This window comes from Notolepis coatsorum, assembly GCF_963971535.1.
Source record: "Notolepis coatsorum genome assembly, chromosome: 18".
NCBI lineage: Eukaryota > Metazoa > Chordata > Actinopteri > Aulopiformes > Paralepididae > Notolepis > Notolepis coatsorum.
Genome location: NC_140182.1, coordinates 41032373 through 41058353, shown reverse-complemented (window position 1 = coordinate 41058353; position 25981 = coordinate 41032373). Strand labels below are relative to the sequence as shown.

At 42.7% G+C, this 25981-nt stretch overlaps 2 protein-coding genes across 2 annotated transcripts in view; one reads left to right on the top strand and one right to left on the bottom strand.

Moving 5' to 3' along the window:
- Positions 1-17521, top strand: part of fth1b (ferritin, heavy polypeptide 1b) — a 28209-nt gene extending 10688 nt beyond the window's left edge. Inside the window, exons 4-5 of the mRNA XM_084335601.1 lie at positions 15470-15595; positions 16566-17521. Coding sequence (XP_084191727.1) covers positions 15470-15595; positions 16566-16724 — 285 coding nt within the window. The 3' untranslated portion in view covers positions 16725-17521. The remainder of the gene's footprint in view (positions 1-15469; positions 15596-16565) is intronic.
- A 237-nt stretch (positions 17522-17758) lies between these two features.
- best1 (bestrophin 1) lies at positions 17759-25880 on the bottom strand (the record flags this gene model as incomplete). Its single annotated transcript, XM_084334778.1, has 9 exons — positions 17759-19079; positions 19157-19308; positions 19395-19475; positions 20059-20211; positions 20687-20764; positions 20906-21060; positions 22253-22486; positions 24522-24616; positions 25729-25880. 9 exons carry the CDS (start codon positions 25878-25880, stop codon positions 18005-18007), a joined length of 2175 nt encoding a protein of 724 aa, XP_084190904.1. The 3' UTR covers positions 17759-18004.
- Positions 25881-25981: the final 101 nt, after the last annotated feature.

Genomic DNA, 25981 nt, shown 5'->3' with positions numbered 1-25981 from the left:
GATCTAGATGAGGACCTTGAGGATGCTCTGGAGCTTGACCTATCCCGGTCTTCCTCCATTTCTGAGTTCTGATCTGGGTCAGTATATTCCCTTTTGCCATTCGCTGCGTCGTCCACTGACTCCGGGGGACAGCCCCCCCGTCTAAGAATGCCCCTGGCCCGAGATAGGGCAGGTTCTGATCCTTCCGGTCCGAACTGTACTGTCGGTCTCCTTGGTGTATCCTAAGGAGGGAGGTCGGTTCATTCCAGGATCGCAACATATTCACTTTGATCATCTGATTCTTTATAGAGCGTACAGCTCTCTCTGCCACCCCGTTCGTATTGGGCTGGTAGGGTACAGAGTATTGGGCCATTAGACCCGCTTCCTCCAGTAGTTTCAGTCCTGCTTTCAGATACTGTTAGCAATGGCTAGTTAGCCTACTAGTAGCTCCTGTTCGCAATGGCTAGTTAGCCAGCTATTCGCTCCTGTTCGCAATGGCTAGTTAGCCAGCTATTCGCTCCTTTTCGCAATGGCTAGTTAGCCAGCTATTCGCTCCTGTTCGCAATGGCTAGTTAGCCAGCTATTCGCTCCTGTTCGCAATGGCTAGTTAGCCAGCTATTCGCTCCTGTTCGCAATGGCTAGTTAGCCAGCTATTCGCTCCTGTTCGCAATGGCTAGTTAGCCAGCTATTCGCTCCTGTTCGCAATGGCTAGTTAGCCAGCTATTCACAAAGTAGAGTTTTTCTACTTAAGTTCTGACTTTAAGTAAGCATTTAGTTACTTCAAGTTCAAGTGACTTTAGGGCTCCCTAGCCCTGCTATTCGCAAGTAGTTTTCTACTTAAGTTTTGACTCTAAGTAAACATTAGGTTACTTCTAGTTCAGGTGACCTGTTAGTCGCAAGTATAATTTTCTACTTAAGTTTCGACTGTAAGTAAACATTACGTTACCCTTTAGTCGTGAGTAAACGCTACTTCAAGCTGTTACTTATCAACCCTCTCTTGTTCCTGATAGATTTTTTTACCAATTCACTTTTAGGCTGTCTGCTGCGCTCTGCAGACCATCTACGTCACTTATTGTTCCAGATCTCGAGCATTAGGAAGAGTCTTGGTTGGAGAGGTTCTGCTGATAAGACCAATCTTGAGTAAGGTTGACTCAAATCTGTAACAAATTTTACTCCAGAGGCACCTGACAGCAGTCATTTCGGTTCATATTCTTTCGGCTTTTGATACCTATTCAATTAGTATAAAGCCCAACTCACGGATGTTCTAAGCCCCAGAACCTCTGATCCGTTTTGACAGACCTATAAACCAGTGACTTGGCCGCCTAAGCACCACAGCGTCCTGTATGCTGAAGCTTCCAAGCCCCCACAAATCTGATAGGCCCGTCGGATACAGAGACCCTGATGCTCGCTCTGTCCCCCTGTGTCAAGGTGCTAAACTTGACGAGAGTTTGCAGAGTCTCAATTTTTATCCATAGGCGCTGGTGAGTGTACATCTCATGCAGCTGATATGGTTGGTACGGGTGCTAACCTACCAGATGGTTGCTGTCAGGAAATCCCCTTTGCATGAAATAGATTACAAATTCTTTCGTCCTCTTTACTCTGGTTTAGAGAAAAGACAGACATCTTTACATAGTATACTTAAAATGTATACAAAATGCATGTAGTATTCTATGTCATGTTTCTTCCTAAATGACAATAACACTATATATTATTCCTCTTGACAGATGAGCTGTATGTCAAGTGCAGTTTGCACTTGCTTGAGTGTCATGTGTCAGGGCCCCAGAAGGTAAGGATACTATTGATTCTCCTTCCGGGCTTTGGATTCCTCCCTTTGGGCCCTTACCTCTGCATGCTGCTCTGGGGTTAATGCCCCCCAGTCGTCTACAGAGAGGTATTCGATGCCGGAAGGATCCTTTTTCCTTGTTCTAGCCTTAGCTGGTGGCTGTTGCTGGGCTTTGGGAGGCCGAAGTTGAGCCTTCTCATCTCTGCTTGCTGCTCTGGGGTTAGTTTCTCCCCCATGTTTTCCCCTGGATCTTGACCGGGGGTTCTTATTTCTCTTTCCATCATTTGGGCCATTGAAGCCCCTTCGGGGAGCTAGCGTCTCCTTGTGCTAGCTTCTCTTGAGCTATTACTCAAGATGTTGAGTAATCAGAACTGTGTTCAGTTTCAGAGGTACTTAGCTCCCCATCATGTTCAGGCTCAGACTTAGTTTCACCTGAAGGAGTCCTCTGTGGCCTCGGGTTCTGATCCCCGATCTGAATGTCGCCTTCCTCTTCCTCTGGTCCAAAGAGAATGGGATCATTCCGCTTCGATTCCCGCTCGTCCCAGGTAGTGTGTCGAAGTGTTCTTGAGCGAGACACATAACCCCTTACTGCTCCCGTTAAGCAGGTTGGCACCTTGCATGGCTGTTTCCGCCATCTGTGTTTTTTAAGCTCTTCCTTTCTCTTGAAGCTCATGTAACACTGGTCACAGTAGTAAGGTTCTTCTCCTGTGTGTATCATGTGGTGTCGTTTAAATTCTGACAGTCTCTTGAAGCTCTTCCCACACGGGTCACAGCAGTATGGTCTCTCTTCTGTGTGTACCATGTGGTGTTGTTTAAGGTATGCCTTTCTCCTGAAGCTATTCCCACACTGGTCACAGCGGTAAGGTTTTTCTCCTGTGTGTACCACTTGGTGTCTTTTAAGCTCTGTCCTCGTCTTGAAGCTCTTCCCACACTGGCCACAGCAGTAAGGTTTCTTTCCTGTGTGTACCATGTGGTGACTTTCAAGAGATTCCTTTACCTTGAAGGTCTTCCCACACCGGGCACAGCAGTAAGGTTTCTCTTCTGTATGCACCCTGTGGTGTCGTCCAAGTTTTGCCTTTTTCTTGAAGCTCATGCCACACTGGTCACAGCAGTAAGGTCTCTCTCCTGTGTGTACCATGTTGTGTTGTTTAAGATATGACTTCGCCGTGAAGGTCTTTCCACACTGGTCACAGCAGTAAGGTCTCTCTCCTGTTCCAATTACCGCCTGTTGTACAGCCGGCAGCTCTGGGTATTGTGATTTGCTTGGTTCTGTGAATTCCTCACTTTCCGCAAGCGTCTCAGGGGACTCTGGGTGTGTTCCCCGTTCTCTTGGGTAGTCTAACCCCCTGCTGGGTGTAGAAACTCCCAATCCATCATCCGAGGGTAATTCCTCGTCCTCTGTGATGTGGGAATGATTGTGAGACATCCTGTTCACTTCCGTTAGCTCTGGCTTGGTAGCCAGCTGTTAGCTCATGTCTGGCTAGGGCCAGTTCACTTCCTGTTAGCACTGGCTTGTTAGCCTGTTGGGAGCTAGTTAGCTCTTGGCTGGTTAGCCATCAATTCGCTCCTGGCTTTGTTAGCCTGTGGTGAGCTAGTTAGCTCTGGCTTGTTAGCCGATGGTGAGCTAGTTAGCTCTCGTCTGGCTAGGGCCAGCTCATTTGTGTTAGCACTGGCTTGTTAGCCGATGGTAGGCTAGTTAGCTCTCGTCTGGCTAGGGCCAGCTCATTTGTGTTAGCACTGGCTTGTTAGCCGATGGTGAGCTAGTTAGCTCTCGTCTGGCTAGGGCCAGCTCATTTGTGTTAACACTGGCTCGTTAGCCGATGGTAAGCTAGTTAGCTCTCGTCTGGCTAGGGCCAGCTCATTTGTGTTAGCACTGGCTCGTTAGCCGATGGTGAGCTAGTTAGCTCTCGTCTGGCTAGGGCCAGCTCATTTGTGTTAGCACTGGCTTGTTAGCCGATGGTGAGCTAGTTAGCTCTCGCATTCTAGTGGGCTCCGTTTTGGTCGCCTCCAGTTAACATTCAATTCACTTGTGGCTAGTTAGCCTGTGTTCCAGTGGGCTCCGTTTTGGTCGCCTCCTGTTAGCATTCAATTCACTTGTGGCTAGTTAACCTGTGTTCCAGTGGGTTCCGTTTTGGTCGCCTCCTGTTAGCATTCAATTCACTTGTGGCTAGTTAGCCTGTGTTCCAGTGGGCTCCGTTTTGGTCGCCTCCTGTTAGCATTCAATTCACTTGTGGCTAGTTAGCCTGTGTTCCAGTGGGCTCCGTTTTGGTCGCCTCCTGTTAGCATTCAATTCACTTGTGGCTAGTTAGCCTGTGTTCCAGTGGGCTCCGTTTTGGTCGCCTCCTGTTAGCATTCAATTCACTTGTGGCTAGTTAGCCTGTGTTCCAGTGGGCTCCGTTTTGGTCGCCTCCTGTTAGCATTCAATTCACTTGTGGCTAGTTAGCCTGTGTTCCAGTGGGCTCCGTTTTGGTCGCCTCATGTTCGCACCAGCTCATTAGCCGGTGCTCCTGTTGACTAGGGCTATGTAGCCTCCTGTAGCCTCGGGCTAGGTAGCCTCCAGTTAGCAATGGTAGCAATGGCTAGGTAGCCTCCTGTAGTCTCGGGCTAGGTAGCCTCCAGTTAGCAATGGTAGCAATGGCTAGGTAGCCTCCAGTTAGCACCAGCTTATTAGCCGGCGCTGCCAGCCTGTATGGCTGCGCTGATGTCTCTCTAAACTGCCAGACATTTTAGAGAGAGGGTTTTCTTTACTTTCTCTTTCTTTAATCCAATTTTGCGGCCTCAACCGCTCCACCAGCAATGCCCCCACTATGCAGATGCCTTTAATTTGCCACTGCTTTTCACTGAGGGCCATACAGATCAATATCCTTTGTCTGGTGTATTCTAAAGCTCGGTTCTCCGTTTTTCAATATTTCTATTTTATTTTATTTTGGCTGTTATTACCTTTTCAATTAGTTATAAAAGCCCACGCTAGGGACGCCATGTTAAGAGCCAATGGGCTTGTCTCTAATTATCTCAGATCACTTACTTGAGATATAACCCTTTGGCCGCTCGATATCCCCCAGCGAGGTGCTAAACTCGCCAAGTTCTCGAGTCAATTACTATTTCTGTCAAGTTTACTTCATAGTCACTGGTCTAGTTATATCCAGTTGATATGAAATGTAAGCATGAAGAGTTGTTAACCTCTTCTTGTTTGTAATAAACCGAATGTATGTCTAGGAGAACTCTCATTGCCTATAATAACAATAATATCATTATTATCATTGTTATCATCAATATCATTTTACGTAATGCCTGTTAGGCTGCTTCTCTGGAAGCCTGATGATCTTACGTCACCACCACCACCATCATCACCGTCCTCATTTGTGAGGAAAGGCCTGTTAATAACATATATATATAATATATAACTTTTAGCTGCAAAGCATTAACCAGTCAATTGATTCAATCTGTATTACATGCTGCCAGTACATTATAGTCACCTTCAATAGGAAATCAGGGCGGCGGCCGGCATCGTGGCACATTGCTGGCAGAAATCAGTCCAAGAATTCAATGGATAATTAGAAAAAAAGTAATCTTTATTTCAATGAAGTTACAAAAAAGGACTGTATTGGATATGTCCATTACAGTTTAAAAGATTATATAATACAAAACATCTCATCTCTAAGATCGCAATAGCCTGACACGGCTGGTGTCGTGCAAGCAAAATCTGAAAATCTGAGCTCTCGAAGTTGGAGCAGTCATTTTTATATCATATCAGGACCTCTTTGCCATTGGTCCAAAAACAGTGATGTCACAGCTATGTCATTCCACTAGCCAATCAACGTATAACACACATAGTAAGGATGGACTCCTCCCCTTCTAGTCGTTACATCTACTGGAGAAGTAACAGATTACATTCTTCTGGGAAAAACCCCATTACGTCATTTAAACATGTATGCATGTCTGCTCTGCTTCCTCACTGCAAGGGTTAACTCTGCAGGCTCCTCTTGGTCGGAGCTGTCTCCAAGGCCACATTCTTATCGTTAACTCCCTTACTACACATTCTAGGAAAAGGCCCTGCAGTATTGAGATGGAAGAGAATGGCCTGTGTAGTGTACAATACATGAATATACTTCCTGCATGAATAGTCTTATACGCTTATATATATATATATATATACAGATATATACAGATATATATACACATACCTATCACATCTAGACGCATACAGTAACATATGCCTAGATTTAAAACAGATATATTTTTACACAAGTGGGAGGAAGAATATACAGACATTCCTCATAATCATATATAATAAACATAAGAACAGGATGTCATAATAACCAGTGTCACTAGTTGGCTGTGACACTTCACAACATGGTATATACCTTTTTGATTTGGGGTTTCAGGGGATCAACCAGAACGGTTTGGGCTTATTGCATATAACGCGTTTTATCTCGCGATCTATGGAAAAAGACTGGATTATCTTGGAAATGCGCAATGTTTAGCCTGTAATAAACTACAAACTACAGTGTGTAGAAACAAACAAAAAATTCCATGTTGGACTACAAGTAGTGTCTGTCAAATGAGCCACATCATTGTCGCCACAGCTATAATACAGAACACACACACAGCTCTGCAAACATCGTGAAACACCGCGAAAATGACAATTTTAAGCTGGCGTGAAGCGGCAGAGATGGGTACCTCAGCTACAGAGTTTAGATGTAGTCATTTGATCCAGTTACAAAAGTAATATCCAAATCCAAATAGATCAATAACATCAAAAAGATAGGCCCATTCAACCCTATTGAAGGCCTTCTCCGCGTCGAGTGAGAGAATACCTGTATCCCTTTCTCCTTTTTGGTTGTAGAGGATATTGAAGACCCGTCTGACATTGTGAAACTCCTGTCTCCCCTTTATGAATCCATTTTGATCGTCTCCCACTATCTCTGGGAGCACGACGTCCTCTAGTCTTTTGGCCAGGATTTTACTAAGAATTTTGGTGTCGTTGTTTATCAGACTTATAGGACACAGGTTCTGTCATTTAGTATTGGTTTTTCCTGGTTTTGGAAGCAGAATAATCAGGGCCTCTTTCATTGAAGTGGGTAAATAGCCATTAACACATTCCCGGCCAATCACGTATATATACGTTATTGGGAGCCAGCGCTTGACGGCCAATCACCTATATATATGTTTTTGACTCGTTTTAAATTTTTTCCGGTTTTAATATCTAACATATTTTTTTGCAGTCAGGCCACTGAACTTAGAAGCAGGCCAGGCCAGTGTTTCTGGTTGCGGTGGCGCGATAGTTAGATAACCTGAGTGGGGACCAACCAGGAGATCACTGTGACAGAGAGTAATACAGTCTAAACAGTCATAAATCTTTAATTCAACTTCAGCCCTGATCATAACCATTTATTTTTAGATTTTTTGTAATGTCGGATAAAAAATCTGACATTACAAAAAATCCATCAAAATCTGTGTTGCTGCTAATCATTGACACATGCCTAGCCTGTAACAATCCCCTCCAGAAAAATGTACTTTGCATTTGATATATTGAAAATATTTTACTTTTTGTGTTTTTTTTAACAATAATTTGTGATGCCATCACACAAACTGGCATTTAAAGGGTAAACATTAAAAAATGTATTAAATATGTGTTTTCTTTTCTTTTTTACAATAATTTGTGATGCCCATCACAAACACTGGCATTTAAAGGGTAAAATTTCAAAAATTCCTGCACCAGAATGCAGGAAATTAAGTTTTTGTAACAAAATAATTGTGTGTGTGTGTGTGTGTGAGTGAGAGAGAATGATGGACAATCGCTTGCTGTGTGAGAGAGAGAGAGAGAGAGACAGAGAGAGAGAGAGAATTAACACTTTGACTGCCTAAAAACGCTTTACAGCGTCATTGCTGGCCATGCTAAAGTTGCCGGGGGACGCTGTACAGCGTCCTTATATCAATATTTCAAAAATCTGGAATCGGATTCATATTCCCCCTCCGCTGGCCTGATATCCACCAGCAGGACCCACTGAGCTCTCTGGCGGTTCAGGAGCGCCATCTGGTGGCCGATCGGCGCAACCGCTTAACAGGAAGCGCAGTAGAGGTTTTGCTGGTCGGCCCTATTGCTTCCGGCCACTCGGTATAGGTTCCGGCACTCTAGCTCGTCACTCTACATAGCGATCGATTGCCAATAACTCGATAAACAACATGATTTGGACGTATATACCATTATACAAGCTGGAGATGGACCGGGTAATAATATATCCCATAATGATAAAATTTCTACTCGACGATGATCGCCCAACGGCGCGCGGAGACTGGGGTGAGTTTCAGCGTGTAACGTTACCATCTTCGATACTAACTGCTTTTATCAACATTTGACCCACATTAGATGATTGGTATAACGCTGCCCACGGAATTATAAACGCCCCCTCGCCCATCCGGTCAACATCAGATGACGTGTAGTAACTTCTAGAAGTACGTCTAGTTGGAATTTTTTATATCGCGCTGATTGCCATCAAACTGTATTTCATCATCAATATAATGCATTTGGGGCTATATATCACGTTCTGGAGAAAGTTGCAGAAAGAGATGAAAACATACTTATACATTAGACCATACTTTACTATGAATATGTGAATGAAAAAGTTTAACGTTGCTACACAATGAACAATACATATAGGACTTTGAATGGGCCCTAATAATGGCAATGTAGCAATAGAATTTAAAAAGTTATAGCCCTGCAAAGAAGGGGACTTTCTCCATAGACAAATAGCGCTGGCAATCTATGGTATATCATTAATTTAACCCAAGGCAACCAAAGTGTTAAGTACATTTGCTGAAATACAGTTCTTAATTTTCTCACTTGCTATGTGAGAATGTTAGTTATTATGTTCTCAATGCCCCTTGCATTGTATGAGTTGTGTGGAAGCGTTTGCTAGTTCTAGTGCTACCCCTTTGTACATTGTGGCTGTGTCTGACAAAAGTTAACAATACTTAATGGTATTAGGAATACATTTGCCTCCTGCGTGAACTGCGCATAGCTGAATAGACTGTATTTTAACGCCGGTCATATGGTGGTACTTGGAGAGCCAGCTACGTTCTCAGGTGGTACTTGGTGTAAAAAGTTTGAGAACCACTGTCCTATTCAATGTCACAGAGCTGTAGGCATATTCGGACTCCGAAGGTGCAGTACCGGCCAAATCCTGGTAGTGGCGCTGTCTCGAGAATGCAGTAACCCCTGTTGCAGACCGGGTGCCACACTGAAAACCCTCCGGGCGGACTTTTATACTAACGTGAACCTATGGCTTCACTGGATCGCATTGAATAGCCCTCGGGACCCCCGACTCACCACGCTGTGGTGGGTTATATCATGGGCCAAATGGACATATGATCTACCAGATGGCAATCAAATAATTGGAATATTCTTTTTGGAATCTGACCGGCCACAGGTAAGGACAATTTAACGCCAATTTCAGCTTGATCGTGCAAGGATTTCATAGCCATCCCCCTGATCAGCGTGTTGTGGTAATAACGAATGCCGTTATTAGCAATCAATTAATCATAAACGACCCCCCCACCCTTTCATGCATTCATGATGGAACATAATACCGATCATATGCATTTGGATTTTTAACTCTAGTGTGTGTATGGACGAAACACCAATGGATTTAACGTTATTAGCATCGCGCCTTATAAATAGCCTCACAGGAATTAGCCCCGATCATTCCGAAATAACACTCATATTCACCACGGTATAAAACGGGAACGTATTGATGGGGGAAAAAAATCTTTTTTCCATCTTGAACGGAAGGTTCATACTGTCAAATTACCATGATATTGTATCCATAGCTATAATATAAAATCTAGATTTAGCTCTAGAAACAACGTGATGCACAGTGAACGTTTATTATGGAAAGCTGGCGGTCCAGCCACATTCCAATGGCCATGAATCTGTTAACATAGGATTCTAGGTACATTTAAAAAATGGGGGTCACTAATTTATCTTTAAAGTGTTTATATAAGTCAATTGGGAGGCCGTCTGGTCCTGCTGTTTTTCCAGATTTTATTGCACATATGGCCTCTAATATCTCTGTTATGTTTAATTGTTCGTCCAGGGTTTTCTTTCTTTCTTCAGACATTTTGGGGATGTTAAGTTTATCAAGAAATGGGCGGCTGGGTGGCGCAGCGGACATTGTGCTCGTCACCAACGCAAGAGACACCGGGTTCGACTCCGGCTGTCGGCGTTGCCTCCGGCTTGGGCCAGTCGTCATACTAACTCAATTGGCAGAGTTAGCGGGTGGAAGTCGATGGGTGGTAATCTGGACGTTGTGGACAGCGACTCCTACAGGTCGGTTGGGGACGCCTGCACAGCAGAGATAGGAAAATGGCGGGGGTAGTGTGAGCCTCCCACACATTACACCTCGCCAATGAGAGTCCGTGCTTGCAGGTGAAAAGATGTGACATGCTGCCTCCTTGTGTATCGGAGGGGACACGTGATGCAAGCCTTCTATCCTCCCTACAACCGGCCAGTGGGGGGCATATGCGAGCAACGTTCAAGACAGGGGTGGGGAGAATTGGCACAGCGGGTAATTGGGATGGGAGAAAAAAAAAGAGGAGAAAAAGTGGATTCAAAAAAAAATTTATCAAGAAATTCAGTTTGGGTATCTCCACTAATGTTGTATTCTGAACTATATAATTTTTCATAAAAGGTTTTAAATGCTGTATTAATCTCTAATGGATCGATTATATTATTCCCATTTCCATCCTCCGTTAGTGATTGTCCTCTCAGTCTGCTGCTGTTTGATGCGCCATGCCAGGCTTTTCTCCTTGGTCGTAATAATACATTTAATTTATATAACACACTTTAAACTGAGTGAGATCTCAAGGTTCTTCACAGCAAAAGGAAAAGAAGAAAAGAAAAGAAAAGGTTTAAAACATGAGAACATTCAAATGAATAAAATAAAAACATAAGAATAAAAACATTTAAAATTAATAAAATAAAACATAAAAGCATATGTTGGGCATGTATAGCTATATCTGTTGTTGATTCAGCAGTTATGAAGTTATGAATACTTATTAAAGGGCTCAGCCCCAGTGGAGAGCAGACCTCTTTGTGTCCCCTCTTTATGTTCAATTACAATTACTATGACTCAGATTCAATTTCAATTACCAATGGCTCGCGATTAAATCACAACAGGATTATCTGTCAATCACAATGTTTCACCATTTTCAACGCAATCCCATGTGATTTAAATTATTTTGAATTATTTATTTCCCAGACAGCTCATTGCATACTACCTCTAAGATCACAACCGTGATTTAAAAACGGATTCAATTTATTTCATTATTATCGCTGATGCTTCTGTCTGTCACAACTCAACAACACCACTCCATGAGACTGGGTTTCAATTAGCACCTGCTGCCATTGCCAGCAAAAAGAAGAACCCATTCAAAACTAGGAGACTAGACTAAATTAAATTATTACTTATAAATTTAGTTTAGTTAAACTAAATTATTTATATTGCACACAGGCAATTATATAAATGCGCAGATTCAGATTCAGATTCCTTTATTAAGCCATTTGTGTAAAACACATTGGTAATTGTTGCAGCGTTACAGTTTATGCGTTTTTTCCTTTCTTTTTTTCACAATAAACGACAAACACTAACACAGACACAGGACAAAAAACAGTGCAGTGGGGGATTAATCAATTAAATAAATATATATATATATATAAGTGCAGAGTTCCAGTAAGAACTAGTGCAGTGCAGTCAGTGTCATTGTGCCAGTGTCACTTGGGGGCGGAGGGGGGGGGGGGCCTGAGGCATTGATCAGCCTGGCAGCTGAGGGGAAGAAGCTCAGTCTGTGACGAGCTTTCACAGCCTTTGGGATCCTCAGCCTTCTCCCAGAGGAGGTAGGATTGCGATTATTACATAAATCAATAATTTCTCCTATCTCTAAATGAGTAATTATGTATTTCTAATGGAGCAACAGACAAATAAACCTGTGTCAGTCATCCACGGCATACCAGTGTAACACTCCTCCAAAACAATCTGCCCCCAAGGGTGGGCTCCACTGAATACAGTGTCAGCCAGGGTGGCCAACCTTTTTTGAACCAAGATCTACTTTTTTATTTACCACCTAGCCCGAGAGCTACCAGCCAAAATTGTATATTGTAAGCCGTCATTTGAGGCTTTATAAAAGCAGCATAATGAACACAAATCTGTCAGTGCCGAGTCCGACCTCATCTTAAATAACAAACAGCATTGCTTGTTGTAGTTAACAAGGAGAGGAAGAGTTGATTTAGCAATTTTTTTTTTTTTTTTTGTTTTTTTTAATAATCAAATTTTATTAATCAAGATCTACTTGAAATCAGCCCGCGATCTACCTGTCGATCGCGATCGACTGGTTGGGCACCACTGCAGTAGATGAATGATAAGATAAGATATTCCTTTATTGATCCCCTTGGGGAAATTCAGGCAGCATGGGGGAGGGGGGGGGGGGTACAGGTAGTATAAGACATGGTACAGGTGACATAATTATAGTACAGTGGAGAAGTAGAAATAAAATAGAATAAAACAGTGTAAACAATATAACAATCATTGGATGTTTTTAACAACCAGGGTTTTTGTAGTTATAGAGAGATATGCACAAAATTTAATCTCACCGAGTCCACATGGCTTTTTTACTTACAGTTACAGCTATGTTTGAAGTCTCACGGTGTTCCATTAGACATACCAGTTGAACACCACAGATACCACAAATTCTTCTATGAAAGAGAGACATCGAGAGGTTTTGTATCAGGTTTTTATTATCAATTACTAACGTCCTCGTATGAAACCCTCCAACTAGACTCTGTCTGGAAGAGGGATATACCAGACCTGGAAAGTGACTTTGATTGGCAAGGAGCATGGGCAAATGTCCGTCTTACATCAAGGAACCCGGACCATCAACAAATCAATCTTAACTATATTCACAGGACATACTTGACTCCTATAAGACTGAACAGAATGGGTCTTAAACAAGACTCAAAATGCTCCCAATGTACAAATGGAGACGAAGGGACATTTATGCACATGTATTGGGACTGCCCACCAGTTAAGGCATTCTGGAAAGATGTGACCCATCAATTATCAAAACTCGTATCTTGGAATATACCAGTACACCCCTCTGTATTACTATTGAATGATGTTTTTGAGTTTGCAGTAAATCCACAGCTAAAGAGATTGGTTTTATCGGGTATCACAGTAGCTAAAAAAACTGATCGCATCACGCTGGTTTCAACCGGAAAAAATGTGCCGGAAGGTTTGGTTTCTTACATATCTCGATGTGATTTATCAAGAAATATCTACAGCAAGAATTCTGGGTCTCAACGAATCCAAAATGTCAATGTGGTTAGAAGTGGTGGAGAGAATAAAAGCTAGCTTATAATGGTAGTGTCTGGTTAGGAGTGAGGGATAATGGAGGTACTATCCAAGGAGGGGTCCGGGAGGGGGGGGTTCGAGCTGGAGCATATGTGTGTAGGGTTTTAGATAATAGGTATTAGGGGTATATCCTGTATAAGACATTGGTATAATTGGTAATTTCGTTGGATATACACTGTATACGGTAAAATATTATTATATACTTTTTTTTGTTTTCTGTTTCTGTACTTGCATGTCATTTTAGCCACCTTAATTGTTAGTTTCATTATGCATTGTGTGTTGAGTACTGACTTTTAATAATTTTGTTTTGCAATAATAAAAAAAAAACAATATAACAAATCAATATAATTAACTCTGGACATGTGCATATGGGCAACAAGGTGCGAGATGAGGGTATGTATGCCCTCTGTTATATTTGCCCTACAATAAATAGTTAAAATATATAATCTAAATGTGATCTAATATATAATCTAAAAAAAACTAAATGCTAAATATAGGCAATATATAATCTAATATTCCAATCATCTAAATCTAATCTAATCTAATATATAATAAAAAAAAAATGCTAAATATATTATCTGATGAAGTATACAGTATTCACATAAGGTGAGGTATGCATAAGGTAGTATATTGTCCTTTTAGGTGGGAGTCAGCTACTAGGTTCCTAGTAGTTGGATGTCTGGCAGCAGTCCCTGGAGAATGAAGGTCAGTGTCCGCTGACATGCCCTTGAGCAAGGCACTCAACCCAACCTGCTCCGGGGCCACTGCACTGTGGGTGACCCTGCTGAACTCTGACCTCTCTGAAGAAATGCATAGAGGGGCTATGTGTATCTAGGCATGATATGGACATGCCTTGTGTAGATCTATAATAAAATAATCTCCAAACTGAATACACCTCATTCTCACCACCTAATTAAGCCTTTGGTTATGAAATGCAGCCTAAAGCCTACAGCATCATGCCTTTTAACTATTTTCCCTCCACAGAAGAAAAACGTAAACAGTACCATTTGCCCCAAGGTTTGGTTTAAAAGAAAACAGACCCTGTGGGAATCAAAAGGGCAGTTCCGTAGTCTTATCTTTTCAATCCAGTCTCTAGACTAGGGACGATACTCTTATCGGCCCTCCAGCACCTTGTCTCTGGCGATCACGGCCTCGTCAAACTTGATCATGAGCGTGGTGCCCTTGTGCCAGTGCACTGTCACCTTGGCAGGGAAGCCACTGTGGGTGAGGATAGCCTCTACGATCCCTCAGGTGAAGGCTGCACAGTTCAGGGTGCTGTTCTCCTTGGGCACAGAGATATAGGCATTAATAATTCTGTTTTTAGCCTCATCAAATTTGTAGCAGCTTTATCGTATGTTATCTCGTTGTATTGAGTTCTAAGTATTAATAATTGTTTTGAAATGTCGTGTTCGTTCTGTCCTTTCTGAAACCTTTCGTTCTCAAACATTTTGATTTTGGATTCCAGATCTCTAATTTCTTTCATTCTTTCTCTTGTCCTTCTACTTGTGTAGCTTATAATTTGACCTCTAATAAATGCCTTGAAGGCTTCCCATCTAATTGTGGCCGACGTTTGGGTCGTATTAATTTCAAAGTATATATCAATTTGTTCTCCCAAAAATGTTAAAAACGTTTGAGTCTTTCATCCATTTAGTTTGAAATCTCCATTTATGGGATTTACGTATCAGCTTTGGCTCCACATACCATAGAACACTTGACTTGACTGCTCAGTCAAGTTTGTTAGCTATGTTACTCCAGTGTTTTGCTTGAATGTGTACATTGCCCAATCCCAGTTTGCCGTCACTCAAAGTAGAACGTCTGAATACACACTTTGGGGACCAAAAATCTGACATGGTTCGATGTTAAAGTAGCTCCAACAGTATTGTGGAGCAGCGTGGCACGACGCTCGGATCAATCAGTCCTGGAGATCGGATGACATTATACATCAACGGGTTCAGTTTTGCCATCTCATCATGTTTTAAAATGGCTCAATTCTCAATTATACATGAATAATAAATGATACCAGGTGGAAACTCTGCCTACAGTGTCTGTTAATGTTTGTGGAGCCAAATGTATCACCGACCAGGCGACTAACAGTCAGTCATATGCTCTCTGATGATGTTTGAATGTGAACCCAACCCACCCCACCCTACATTTCACTTGCATTCCTATAATAATAATAATTAAAAAAAAAAAGGTTATCTGCCTTTGTGATGTAAATAATCTGCCTAATAATCTGATGTGTTTCTTGTCACATCACCAATAGCCAATAAATGTATAATACAATATTTTGTGTTTATTACAGAAACCTGAGAGAGATGACTGGGGGAGTGCCTTGGAGGCCTTGGAGTGTGCCTTGCAGCTGGAGAAAAGTGTCAACCAATCCCTGCTGGACCTGCATAAACTGGCCTCAGACCACAGCGATCCACATGTGAGTGACAAACAGGACTGACATATCAGTTGGAAGATGTGCAAATAAATATACATTGCACCACAGTTGGTTGCAACCAAACATTGCGATTGGCTAAATTCCAATCAGTGTTAAAATCTCATGATAATGAGAAAGTATGTCTCCTAGGTAACATTTTATTGACACATATAAATCGCAGGGATATAAATCAACCCATAATCTACCAACACCTTTGTCACTACAGTATATAAATGAACTCATAACCTACCAACACCTTTGTCACTGCAGTATTACAAATTATCCCATAACCTACCAACACTTTTGTCACTGCAGTATATAAATTAACTCATAACCTACCAACACCTTTGTCACTGCAAGAAAAGTATTGCAATTGAAAAAGTTTGTTATTTGCTATAGACCTCTCATGGGTGATGTGTTTTCTGGCTGCTCAAGAGTCCCCAGTCTTTGCTGCAGCTGTAGGTAAATGAAGAGACTATTAATAGATCACTCCTAGCTTCATCTGTGGTTCATGCAGCTGTGGTCCCGTGAACAAAGCCTTCTAATAAACATATCTCTCTCTCTGATAAGGCAGGAGGTTTAGATTTTAAGCGGCAATTTAAATGAAGAAAAAATCAGAAGCCAAAACTTGCTTAGCATCACAGACCCAACGTGACCAGTGTCAGTGCATTCTCTGCAATATCCGGTCATTTAGTGTTTAGCAATTTGGCTTAAAACAAATTGGAACGTTAACAAAACATAAAATCCTTTGGTGAAACACAATTTTCCCATTAACCCCACATGCAGCATCAATGACAAAATGACTGGTAAACGGGAAAAGAAAACCCTGTTCATTTCTGCCATAGGCGGGGGGAAATGTACCGGGGATTGTCATAATACTGTCATAATGACGTGACCGCATGAGAGGTCTATTGCACTGCCTCTTGTGTTATCATTGTTAACTGAAGTAACAGATGTCTTTATCATTCCACAGACGTGTGATTTCATCGAGACACATTATCTAGACGAGCAGGTCAAATCCATCAAGGAACTCGGTGACTGGATCACCAACTTGCGCCGCATGGGGGCACCTGCGAATGGCATGGCTGAATACCTCTTCGACAAACACACCATGGGTGGAGAGGGCAGTTAAACCTCCCGTTCATGTGGCCCTGATGGTCAACCTGGTCACCTTTGCATGCTACAATGTCAGCCATGTATAACATATAGCACCTGGGCATTAGCGTGTATGTATATGCAAGCTTCCGACCAAAACGCAGAATGAGCAGAGGTCATAGTTTTAAGTACTTTTAAAAGACTGCATACATCCTCTCTCCTCTCTTTATTACAAACGATTTGAGAGATGTTTGGCAAAAGTAACGACGGACTGATCTGAACCTAGAATGCCTTGTAATGTATTATGACCACATACTTTGTATTTATATACACACATTTGTTGTTTTGTTTTTTAGTTTTTCTACAAATCTTTCTTTTTTTGTATTCTCAAGCTTAATTGGAAGATGCATGTTATCTTTATGGCCAGAGTTTATGTTAACGTCAAAATAAATTATATATTGAAAATACTGTGTCTGCATCCGTTTGAAAAATAATGCATATAATGATAAACATCCACTCCAATCCAATCTTTAACCACCCACCGCCTGTTAAATGACGTCTGACTGGTTGCTTTAAATAAGTAATAGTTTAAGAGTTGTCTTGGAGTTAACGGCTCATTCTTGTTACATTACCTTTCTTTGTGTGTTGACCGGTAGATTGACTGATTCATGTGTCCGCTTTGTGAGTCATTGCAATGTGACTCGGGACCTCATCTATTTGCAAGGTGGGTGTCCCTTTGCCACTCTGCCTAGTCACAGTTTTACATAAATTCATGTGTAACTGAATTTGAGTTGTGTATATCCATTTGTGTCATTTGTGAAATATAATAATAAACATAATTCAATCATGTCAGGCTTCACTTTGTTTTATTGAAGTGCTTCCAGTTTCCCCAGATAAATAAAGGTATAATACTAATTTGCTTTAATGTTACTCTGTGGTTTGGTGGAAATGAAAGAGCCATGCTTTTGGAAACGTTTATTAATGAGGAACTTACTGAAAGAAACTAGACTGAGAACATTACTTTGTGAATTGAATACAACAAAGAACAACGGAAATATCAGAATAGGCACATTCTGGCTTCTTACCACAGGAACTTGAATCCACAATACTCAATGTCCCCTTGGGTGCTTGTCGCATCATAAGTAGGTTAAGTGCCAACCAGGAAGTGGGAGATCAACTCGGCATTTGCAACGGAGGCTTTTGATAGTGCATAGGACTCTAATTTACTGAGGGATACTGTACACTGTTCAGATACATTCTCATCAAGTCCCTTGTCAATGTGAGAGATTCTCAGAGACATGAATGACAATGGACAGTTCATTCCATTGTTCTTTCTCTGTCCTGCTCCCGTCCTCCCGCAGCCTTATTCATCCCACTGTCTGCTAGAACACCTAGCAGGTCCCCCTCAGCCAATGAGATTCCTGAATCATTGGGTGAGTGTGGCTGATTGGCTAATTGCTGCAAAGATCTGGCTACTTGCTGCAAAGACCCTGAAGTGGAAACTGTGTTCATGTTATTGCTCAGCCCTCCGTTGGTACCTCCGTTACTTGCTCGCATGCTGTTGTTGAAATTCCCATGGGTGCTGAAGGTGTTGTGGCTTGTACCATTGCACAGACTGGTGGAGGTGGTCGTGCTTGTTGCATTAATGCTGCTAGAGCTGTTATTGGGATTATTGGGATTTGCTGCTGCATTATGAGACGGGGTAAATGAGAACACCCTTTCTCCTCCACCTCCTAACGCCCGAGCACTCAAAGGTCCAGACTGGCTGTCGGCCGATGGTGGGCCGATGCTATCGGCCGAAAGGCGAGGAGGTAGGGGTCGACGAGACAGAAGGCCGTGGCCGGGTCTGAGTTTAGATATGGGGCAAAGTTGAGGGGCGGGGTCGGGGAAGGAGAAAGCAGGGACACCACAGTCCTCCCCTAACCAGGGGAAAGCAGAGGACGGTGGCGGAGGCATATGGTTGGGGGTTGGAGGGGCCAGGGAGGCACTGCTACGGTCCCAGTCACCTTGCGGTCGCCGGACGGCCCGAACGCGGGGCATGGTCGGGGGCACACAGTGGATCGGTGTTTGCGGACAACTGTAGAAACCTGGTCTGTCATACATGGGCATGGAGGAAAAGGCATAGTCTAGATCTCGCTCTTGGCCAGGGGGCTGGCGGTTGAGGGTAGATTGAGCCTCTGGGTGCAGGTAAAGAGGGAAGCGGTTCAGCGGAGCGCCAGGACGACGACGCAGGAGAGAGACCCTGGAGGAGATGGAGGAGCGAGGGAAGCTGGGAGACTGGACACCCAGGAGCCGACTCAGGCCGCCGATCAGCGGGGTCGAGTGGTTGGCCTCCTCGTGCTCCTTGATCTGCTCCAGATTGCACTGAAACTCCATCTCCTCCTTCGGAACACTGGTTTAGATGAGCAATAGTTAGCACGTATTAGCAATGAGCACCAACAATTAATAATGATAAAACTATTAACCAACCTAATATCCAAAGCTGAGCCCATGAAGGAAGGTTTGCGGTGTTCAGCACTGGCTGCGGTGTAGGGAGGCTGGGGTTCAGATTCATTCCAGTACTTATCCCTCTCAACCGGTGGCAGGCTGTCAAACATCTCATCCACAGATAACAGGGAAACCTAGGAGAGAAGGACAGGGGAACGGGTTTAATACAGGAAGAACTACCTGTGCAGATGCCAGCGTGGTCAACAGTTTGGATGCAAACCTGCAAATTGCGATCGACCAGCCAGTTGGTTTCAAAGTCATCATCATCTTCACCAAAAGGATTTATGAGTTGTTCAGCCACCTGAGAACACAGCACCACAACCATGCTAATCAAAGGCACACTTTGACATTTTAACTATTATTTAGTTGTCACATTGTGGAAAAGGGTTTTGATTACTATTAGTGGAAAGCTTGCAGCTTTCATTTCTCATTTCAGTGAGGGGTGCTAAAACTAACAATTTTATGGAAACTAATACACAAAATGCGAAAACTTTCCCATTTATCTTTTGTCAGGCGGAGAAAAGATATTGAACTATAATCCTACATGACAAAGTATCCCTTTAAAAGGAACATGCCAACGTTATGGGAAATGCGCTTTGCCGTCTTCAGAGAAAGATAGATACCAATTTCCTCTGCGTTCAGTAGAAAGATATCCGGCTGCAAGCTAGCCTAGCTTAGCACAAATGAATGGAAACGGATACGGACCAGCTAGCCATTAATTTGTGTTAAGCTAGGCTAGCTTGGAGCAGGATTGCTTTCTACTGAATGCACAGAGAGAACATAGGTATCTATGTTCTTGTCTGACTCTGGAGAAGACGGTAAAGCGCATTTCCCATAATGTTCCTTTAATGTGCACATGGCACACATTTGCGGCTGCACCTCACCTTGAGCCACCCAACATAGAAGAAGAACTGCAGAAAGGTGAAGACAGGCAGGTAGAAGTCCAGGTCATGTCCATGGTAACCCTGGGCCGGGTCTAAGAACTGTCGACCAATCAAACAAGCCAGGAAGAAGCTATAGACAGCCACCGTCACCACCTAAGAGACATATACTATTAAACTATGATAGAGGTTCACAGCGATGCAAAACTACTTCTATTGTAAAAGAAAATAAATATCTAATAATAATAAATTAATCTGATGTAATATGGCTGCATCATATTTTTGGTTGTCGTTTGTTTGTGGTCAAGCTGCATTATTTTGATCAAAAGTTGTTATTTCATTCACACAAAGAATGCTTGAGGACACTACACACATTATATTAGATTTGCCAGCGTGCAAGAGAAGGGAAGCAACATTTAGTCAATTGACCATATCCACACAGTGGCCATTTTGCTCTTATGTCATGCTCAGGTTGGATTCCCTTCCACCCTGTTCCCACAAAAGAGCTAAATGCACCATGCGAAAATGATCAATTGCTATGATCATTAATGTTATTCTATCATCCGCTGGTACCTACTCGTTAGGACTACTACTAAACCTACTTCCACCCCAACAAGATGTCAACAAAAACCTGCGTATAGACAAGAGGTAGACTGATCCAGTCATAACCATACAGCGTCAAACACTTGGTCCGTAAACTATTCAACTCCTGGACAGAAGAGAAAACAGAACATGGAACACCATGATAAGAGAAAACATGTATATTTCAACATTTCACACAAGCGGTAGTGCTCACTCCCTGGCTGCTCTGCCTGCAGACAGACCACAGAAAGACTGCTTGTAGACCTACAGTGAGGATGGCCGTGAGCGCCACGTCGTTGTTGATGCGCCCCTCGGTCCGCGCTCTCAGAGCCAGGCTGACGAACCACGTGCAGGGAACCCAGAACTTGTTATGAGGAGAGGGCAAGTCCTCCAGGTGCCTCAGCTCCTCGGCTGTCATCAGGCCTGCCGGGGGAGAGAGAGAAACCATAGCTAATGTTTAGTGTATATATTATAATATAATATGTAGTATACTGTATATAACTCTACTTTGAAGACATGTAAAACAATTATAAGAAAGATAACACACTGATATTGTGAACTTGAACAGTTCTGTGTTTTTCAACCCAGTTGCACTGCAATAAACCAATATTCAGAGGTCAACCATGCCAGTTAGAAGTATATTCAAGTAAAATTCAATTAATCTATATCAAGCTCCGCCTTATTTTCCTTGATCCTCTAATCACAACTCAAGTTGTGATTGGAGGATCAAGAAGAGAGGGCAGGGTTTGAGATAGGTCCATTATAAAAGCTCATGCAGACGTTTGATGGTCCCTTAAAGTCAGTGACCCATTCATTGGAGCAGCCCACACATTCAAGGGTTCCCACTCTGATTTCTAGTTTTTCATGTGAATTCTTGGCATTAGACACAGTGTCTTACTAGGATCAGTAAATGGACTGCATTTATATAGCACTTTTATCTAAAGCACTTTACAACTTATGAATCACATTCACCCATTCACTCACATTCACACACCAACGGCGGAGGCAACCATGCAAGGTGCCAACCTGCTCATCGGGCGCAGTTAGGGGTTAAGTGTCTTGCTCAAGGACACTTCAACATGCTGCCCGGAGCTGGAATTGAACCGCAAACCTTCATGGCGACTGCTCTACCTCCTGAGCCACTACCCCCTGTAGCATGTCCTGTATGTTTGCCGGCTGCTGATTTTCAAGCTGTGCAGTCTGTGAAGGCGTAGCCCAGTGGCTTTGTCGTCTCTCAACCCTTTGCTAGCCTGTATGAGATACGAGTGGTAGGACCAAGGCTGGATTCGTTCCCCCAGGAGCCCCTGGGCACTGAAGCTCAGAGGGCCCTCCCACGCGCCACCACCGCACCTCACACCCCACGCAACCCACCACAGCCATTAAACTCTACCTTAATTATCCATTGGTTTCATTTCATTACAGTGTCATGAGACAATCTTTTTGGAAACAGATTTCATTGCATTCATTAGTCATGTCATATATTTCTGTGGAGCCCAATGTATATAAAGAACTACTCAGTGAGGGCCCCTGGATGCCCAGGTTGCCCATATGGTAGATTCAGGCTTGGGTAGGACTATGAGTTGTGAGTTCTGCTAGACGTGATGCTACACCATACCTGCCTGCACCAGGTGCTCCATGGTAGGAAACCTCTTATAGACGGCTGTGCTGATGGAGCGGTAGATGAGCACTCCGGAGAGGTTGGCGTAGCGCACCAGGGTGCGGCGGGTCAACCTCGCGGCCTCGTCGTCACCTCGGACGTGCCCGCCCACCAGCGCCGCCAGCCGGTCCGGCCACGGGACGCTCTCGAACTGACCCCACCAGCGAGACACCACTAAGGTCACATAGAAACCTGACACGAGATGAAAATATTAATAATTAGATGTAAACATCCAGGGCTAGATCCCAGGAACCAGGTTTTATATTAAAGTCAGCAGAACGACTGTGTTTCATGGAAAGTTATTAATAGTTCTGCATTTCATCATCATTGTCAATAGCTGAGACCTCAAATGGAGAATCTGTAAGGCCGTCAAACGGCGACCTCTAGGCAAAAGAGCCCCACTGGGTATTACAATTTATTTATATTTATTATTTCAGTTTGATGTGTGGGTTGGAGTTTAGTAACCTATTTATAGTGTGAATTTCTCCAGACCTCTCTTGGCAGAGCCTGAGGTGTGGCCAGCAGTAGCAGCCCTCTTTTACCTAGAGGTTACTGTTTTACGGAATTCCACCTTTAAGACAAAGTCCCATATAAACCTGTTTAGAATTTTATTTTTAGAATTTTATTTTTGGACAGCCTGTGTAAGATAAGATAAGATAAGATAAGATACGATACGATAAGATAAAATAAGATATTATGTTATATTCCTTTATTGATCCCCTTGGGGAGATTCGGGTGTCATAGCAGCATGGGGGAGGGGAGGTATGGTACAGATATGGGCAGGGTAATAGAAGGAAGACATAAATATAGGCAATATAATTAACTCTGAATATAAAAATATGAGAAAAATAAACAGTGTAAACAAAGGTGCAGATGAGGGTCTGTATCGTCATAATAATATGTTACAATAAATAGGTATATTTTATGAATATACAATACTATGAAAAGTAAAGTTAATTGAGTGGGATACAACTCCCAAAAATACAAAATATCTACTGTCTTTAACACTTTGAGTGCCAACGACGAGATTTCTCGTTAGTTCATGCCAACCGTTCAGTGCCAACGACGAGAGATATCGTTTTCTTTTATTGTTATTAGTGATTTCCATTCATATTTCATCAATCTAGCCTCACGTTACCACTGGAACTCTCTCTGAGCTCCATTGGGAAAATACCGCCCCCTATCGTCTCTCCGGATGGTACTGCACCCCTTTGGATTGGATTGAATGAAACGCATGGAGAAAAAACAGTCCTGCTTCCACATTTTACTTGTCAGACAAGTAACCCTAGACGATCGAAGTCATCGCTGACCACCAGAACAGCGGATAATGTGCGTTTCCAGTACCCAGCGTTGGATCAATAAACGCGATCGATATTTGGAATGGCGATCAGGAATTGGAATAATCTTTTTGGAGAACATCTGATCTGAGGTAAGGAATCTATTTTACCAGTCTTGGGATAATCAGAGCTTTTTTCACAGATATATCAACGTGGGCCCTATGTGTGTGTGTGTGTGCGTGTGTGTGTGCTGATCAGGAAATGGATAATCGATTTTTCAGCCCGCTTCTATAGCGTGCATAAGTACACATATACTATTGATAATCTAGCGTTTATTTGAAAACGTTTCATAAATAGGCAGAAAGATTACAACGTTTTTTGTGTATTCCAGTATATTCCAGTAAAGGGCGATTATCACAGAATCTTCAGAAATGTTCTGGAACTTTCATAAAACAAGCGTTTTTCAAAATGGTATAAAACGGAAATGAACCGATTAAAAACAATCCGTTTTGACAATGTTGACTGCAAACAAGTCATTGATAAGCGACGGCCATATTATACACATAGCCATAATTTAAGATATAGTTTATGCGTTCGCAAATATGAGAGCTCTATCATTGAAGTGGGTGGTGGCACGCAACAGGGTTCCGGGGCACCGCATGGCTGGCACGGAAAGTGTTAATGATGAATGCATACATCACTCTCAGACTTACCAAGTCAGTATAACAATCTCAAACCCGCTCCACATTCTTATTGTTCTTTAAAGCTAACACCATCATGAGTGACTTATTTGTTGTGACTACTAGAAGTACTAAAAAGCAGGAGTATTTCCTACACTAAAGACCACTGACTTTACTGAGGGGATGTTTCCAGATGAGCAGAATTATGAATCAGAAGACAAGTGACTGAATAATCATAATGAATCAATGAACCCATCAGGTCCAACTCACCCAGTACAAACGACACTGGAATGAGCTCTGCATATCGGTCACAATAGATGGCCAGCTTCTCAAACAGCCTCTTCTGATCACCACTTAACACAAACCTGGAAAGGTTACAACATAAGATAAGATAAGATATTCCTTTATTGATCCCCTTGGGGAAATTCAAAAACACATACTCAACACATATACTAATTCATTAATCAATGCTAATTCATTGCGTGTCTCAGCTAATTAATTGCATGTCTCAGCTAATTCATTAATCAACGCTAATTCATGTGTCTCAGCTAATTCATTGGTGTCTCAGTTCATTCATTGCATGTCTCAGCTAATTCAATAATCAATGCTAATTCATTGCATGTCTCAGCAAATTCATTGGTGTCTCAGCTAATTCATTGCATGTCTCAGTTAATTCATTATTCAACGCCAATTCATTGCATGTTTCAGCTAATTCATTTCGTGTCTCAGCTAATTCATTGCATGTCTCAGCTAATTCATTGCGTGTCTCAGCAAATTAATTGTGTCTCAGCTAATTCATTGCGTGTCTCAGCTAATTCATTGCGTGTCTCAGCTAATTAATTGCATGTCTCAACTAATTCATTGCATGTCTCAGCTAATTCATTATTCAACGCTAATTCACTTCGTGTTGTCAGGATCTAGCAGGTTTTGGGTGAAATATCCCACAATTTGTTGACCCGACGTGATGGATTATTTGAGTAAATATCTGACAGTGTCTCAGCTAATTCATTGCTTGTGTCCCCCTGGTGAAGGCAATCATTCTGAACATCTAGTTTAGGTTTGTCGATCTGAAGACTTCGAACGCAGCCCGAATGGCAGGGAGTAGGCTATGTAATTTCACCCCCAACATCGAAATAACTTTTCAGACTGCCAAATCCATACAAAGGCTAAACCGATGTCAGTATGTCCCTTTGAACATAACAACACGGTGCATAATATAAGCTAATTATAGAACCTTCTAATAGCTCATACACTATCATCATCATCATCATCATCGTCATCATCATCATCATCATCATCATCATCATCATCATCATAACAAGTGTTACCGAAAGCATCCATCCAGTCCCTTCCTCTCACTATATTGACTGGAAAATACAGCACAAAGAGACCATAGAGGCACAGCATCTATTCAGACAGGATAGAAGAGGATAAACACTGAGATTTAACAGGATCTCGTCCAAAAGAAAGGGGGCACCTGTACACGACACTGAAGGAGGAGTAGAGGATGGAGAAGATGATCAGCTCCCTGTAGAGCAGCTTGTAGATGCTGCCCTTCCATCGCAGCAGCAGGTGGGAGAAGGTCCCCAGGCCTGCGTCTGCAACCCTGCGTGAGTAGGTCACCGTCATCTCTGCTGCTCACCGGGCCAGGCTGGCTGACCGAGGCCTACATGAAGAGCCCCATGCAGCAACGTCCCAATGTCTCTGAGTCACTGATCAACCTGGCGCTC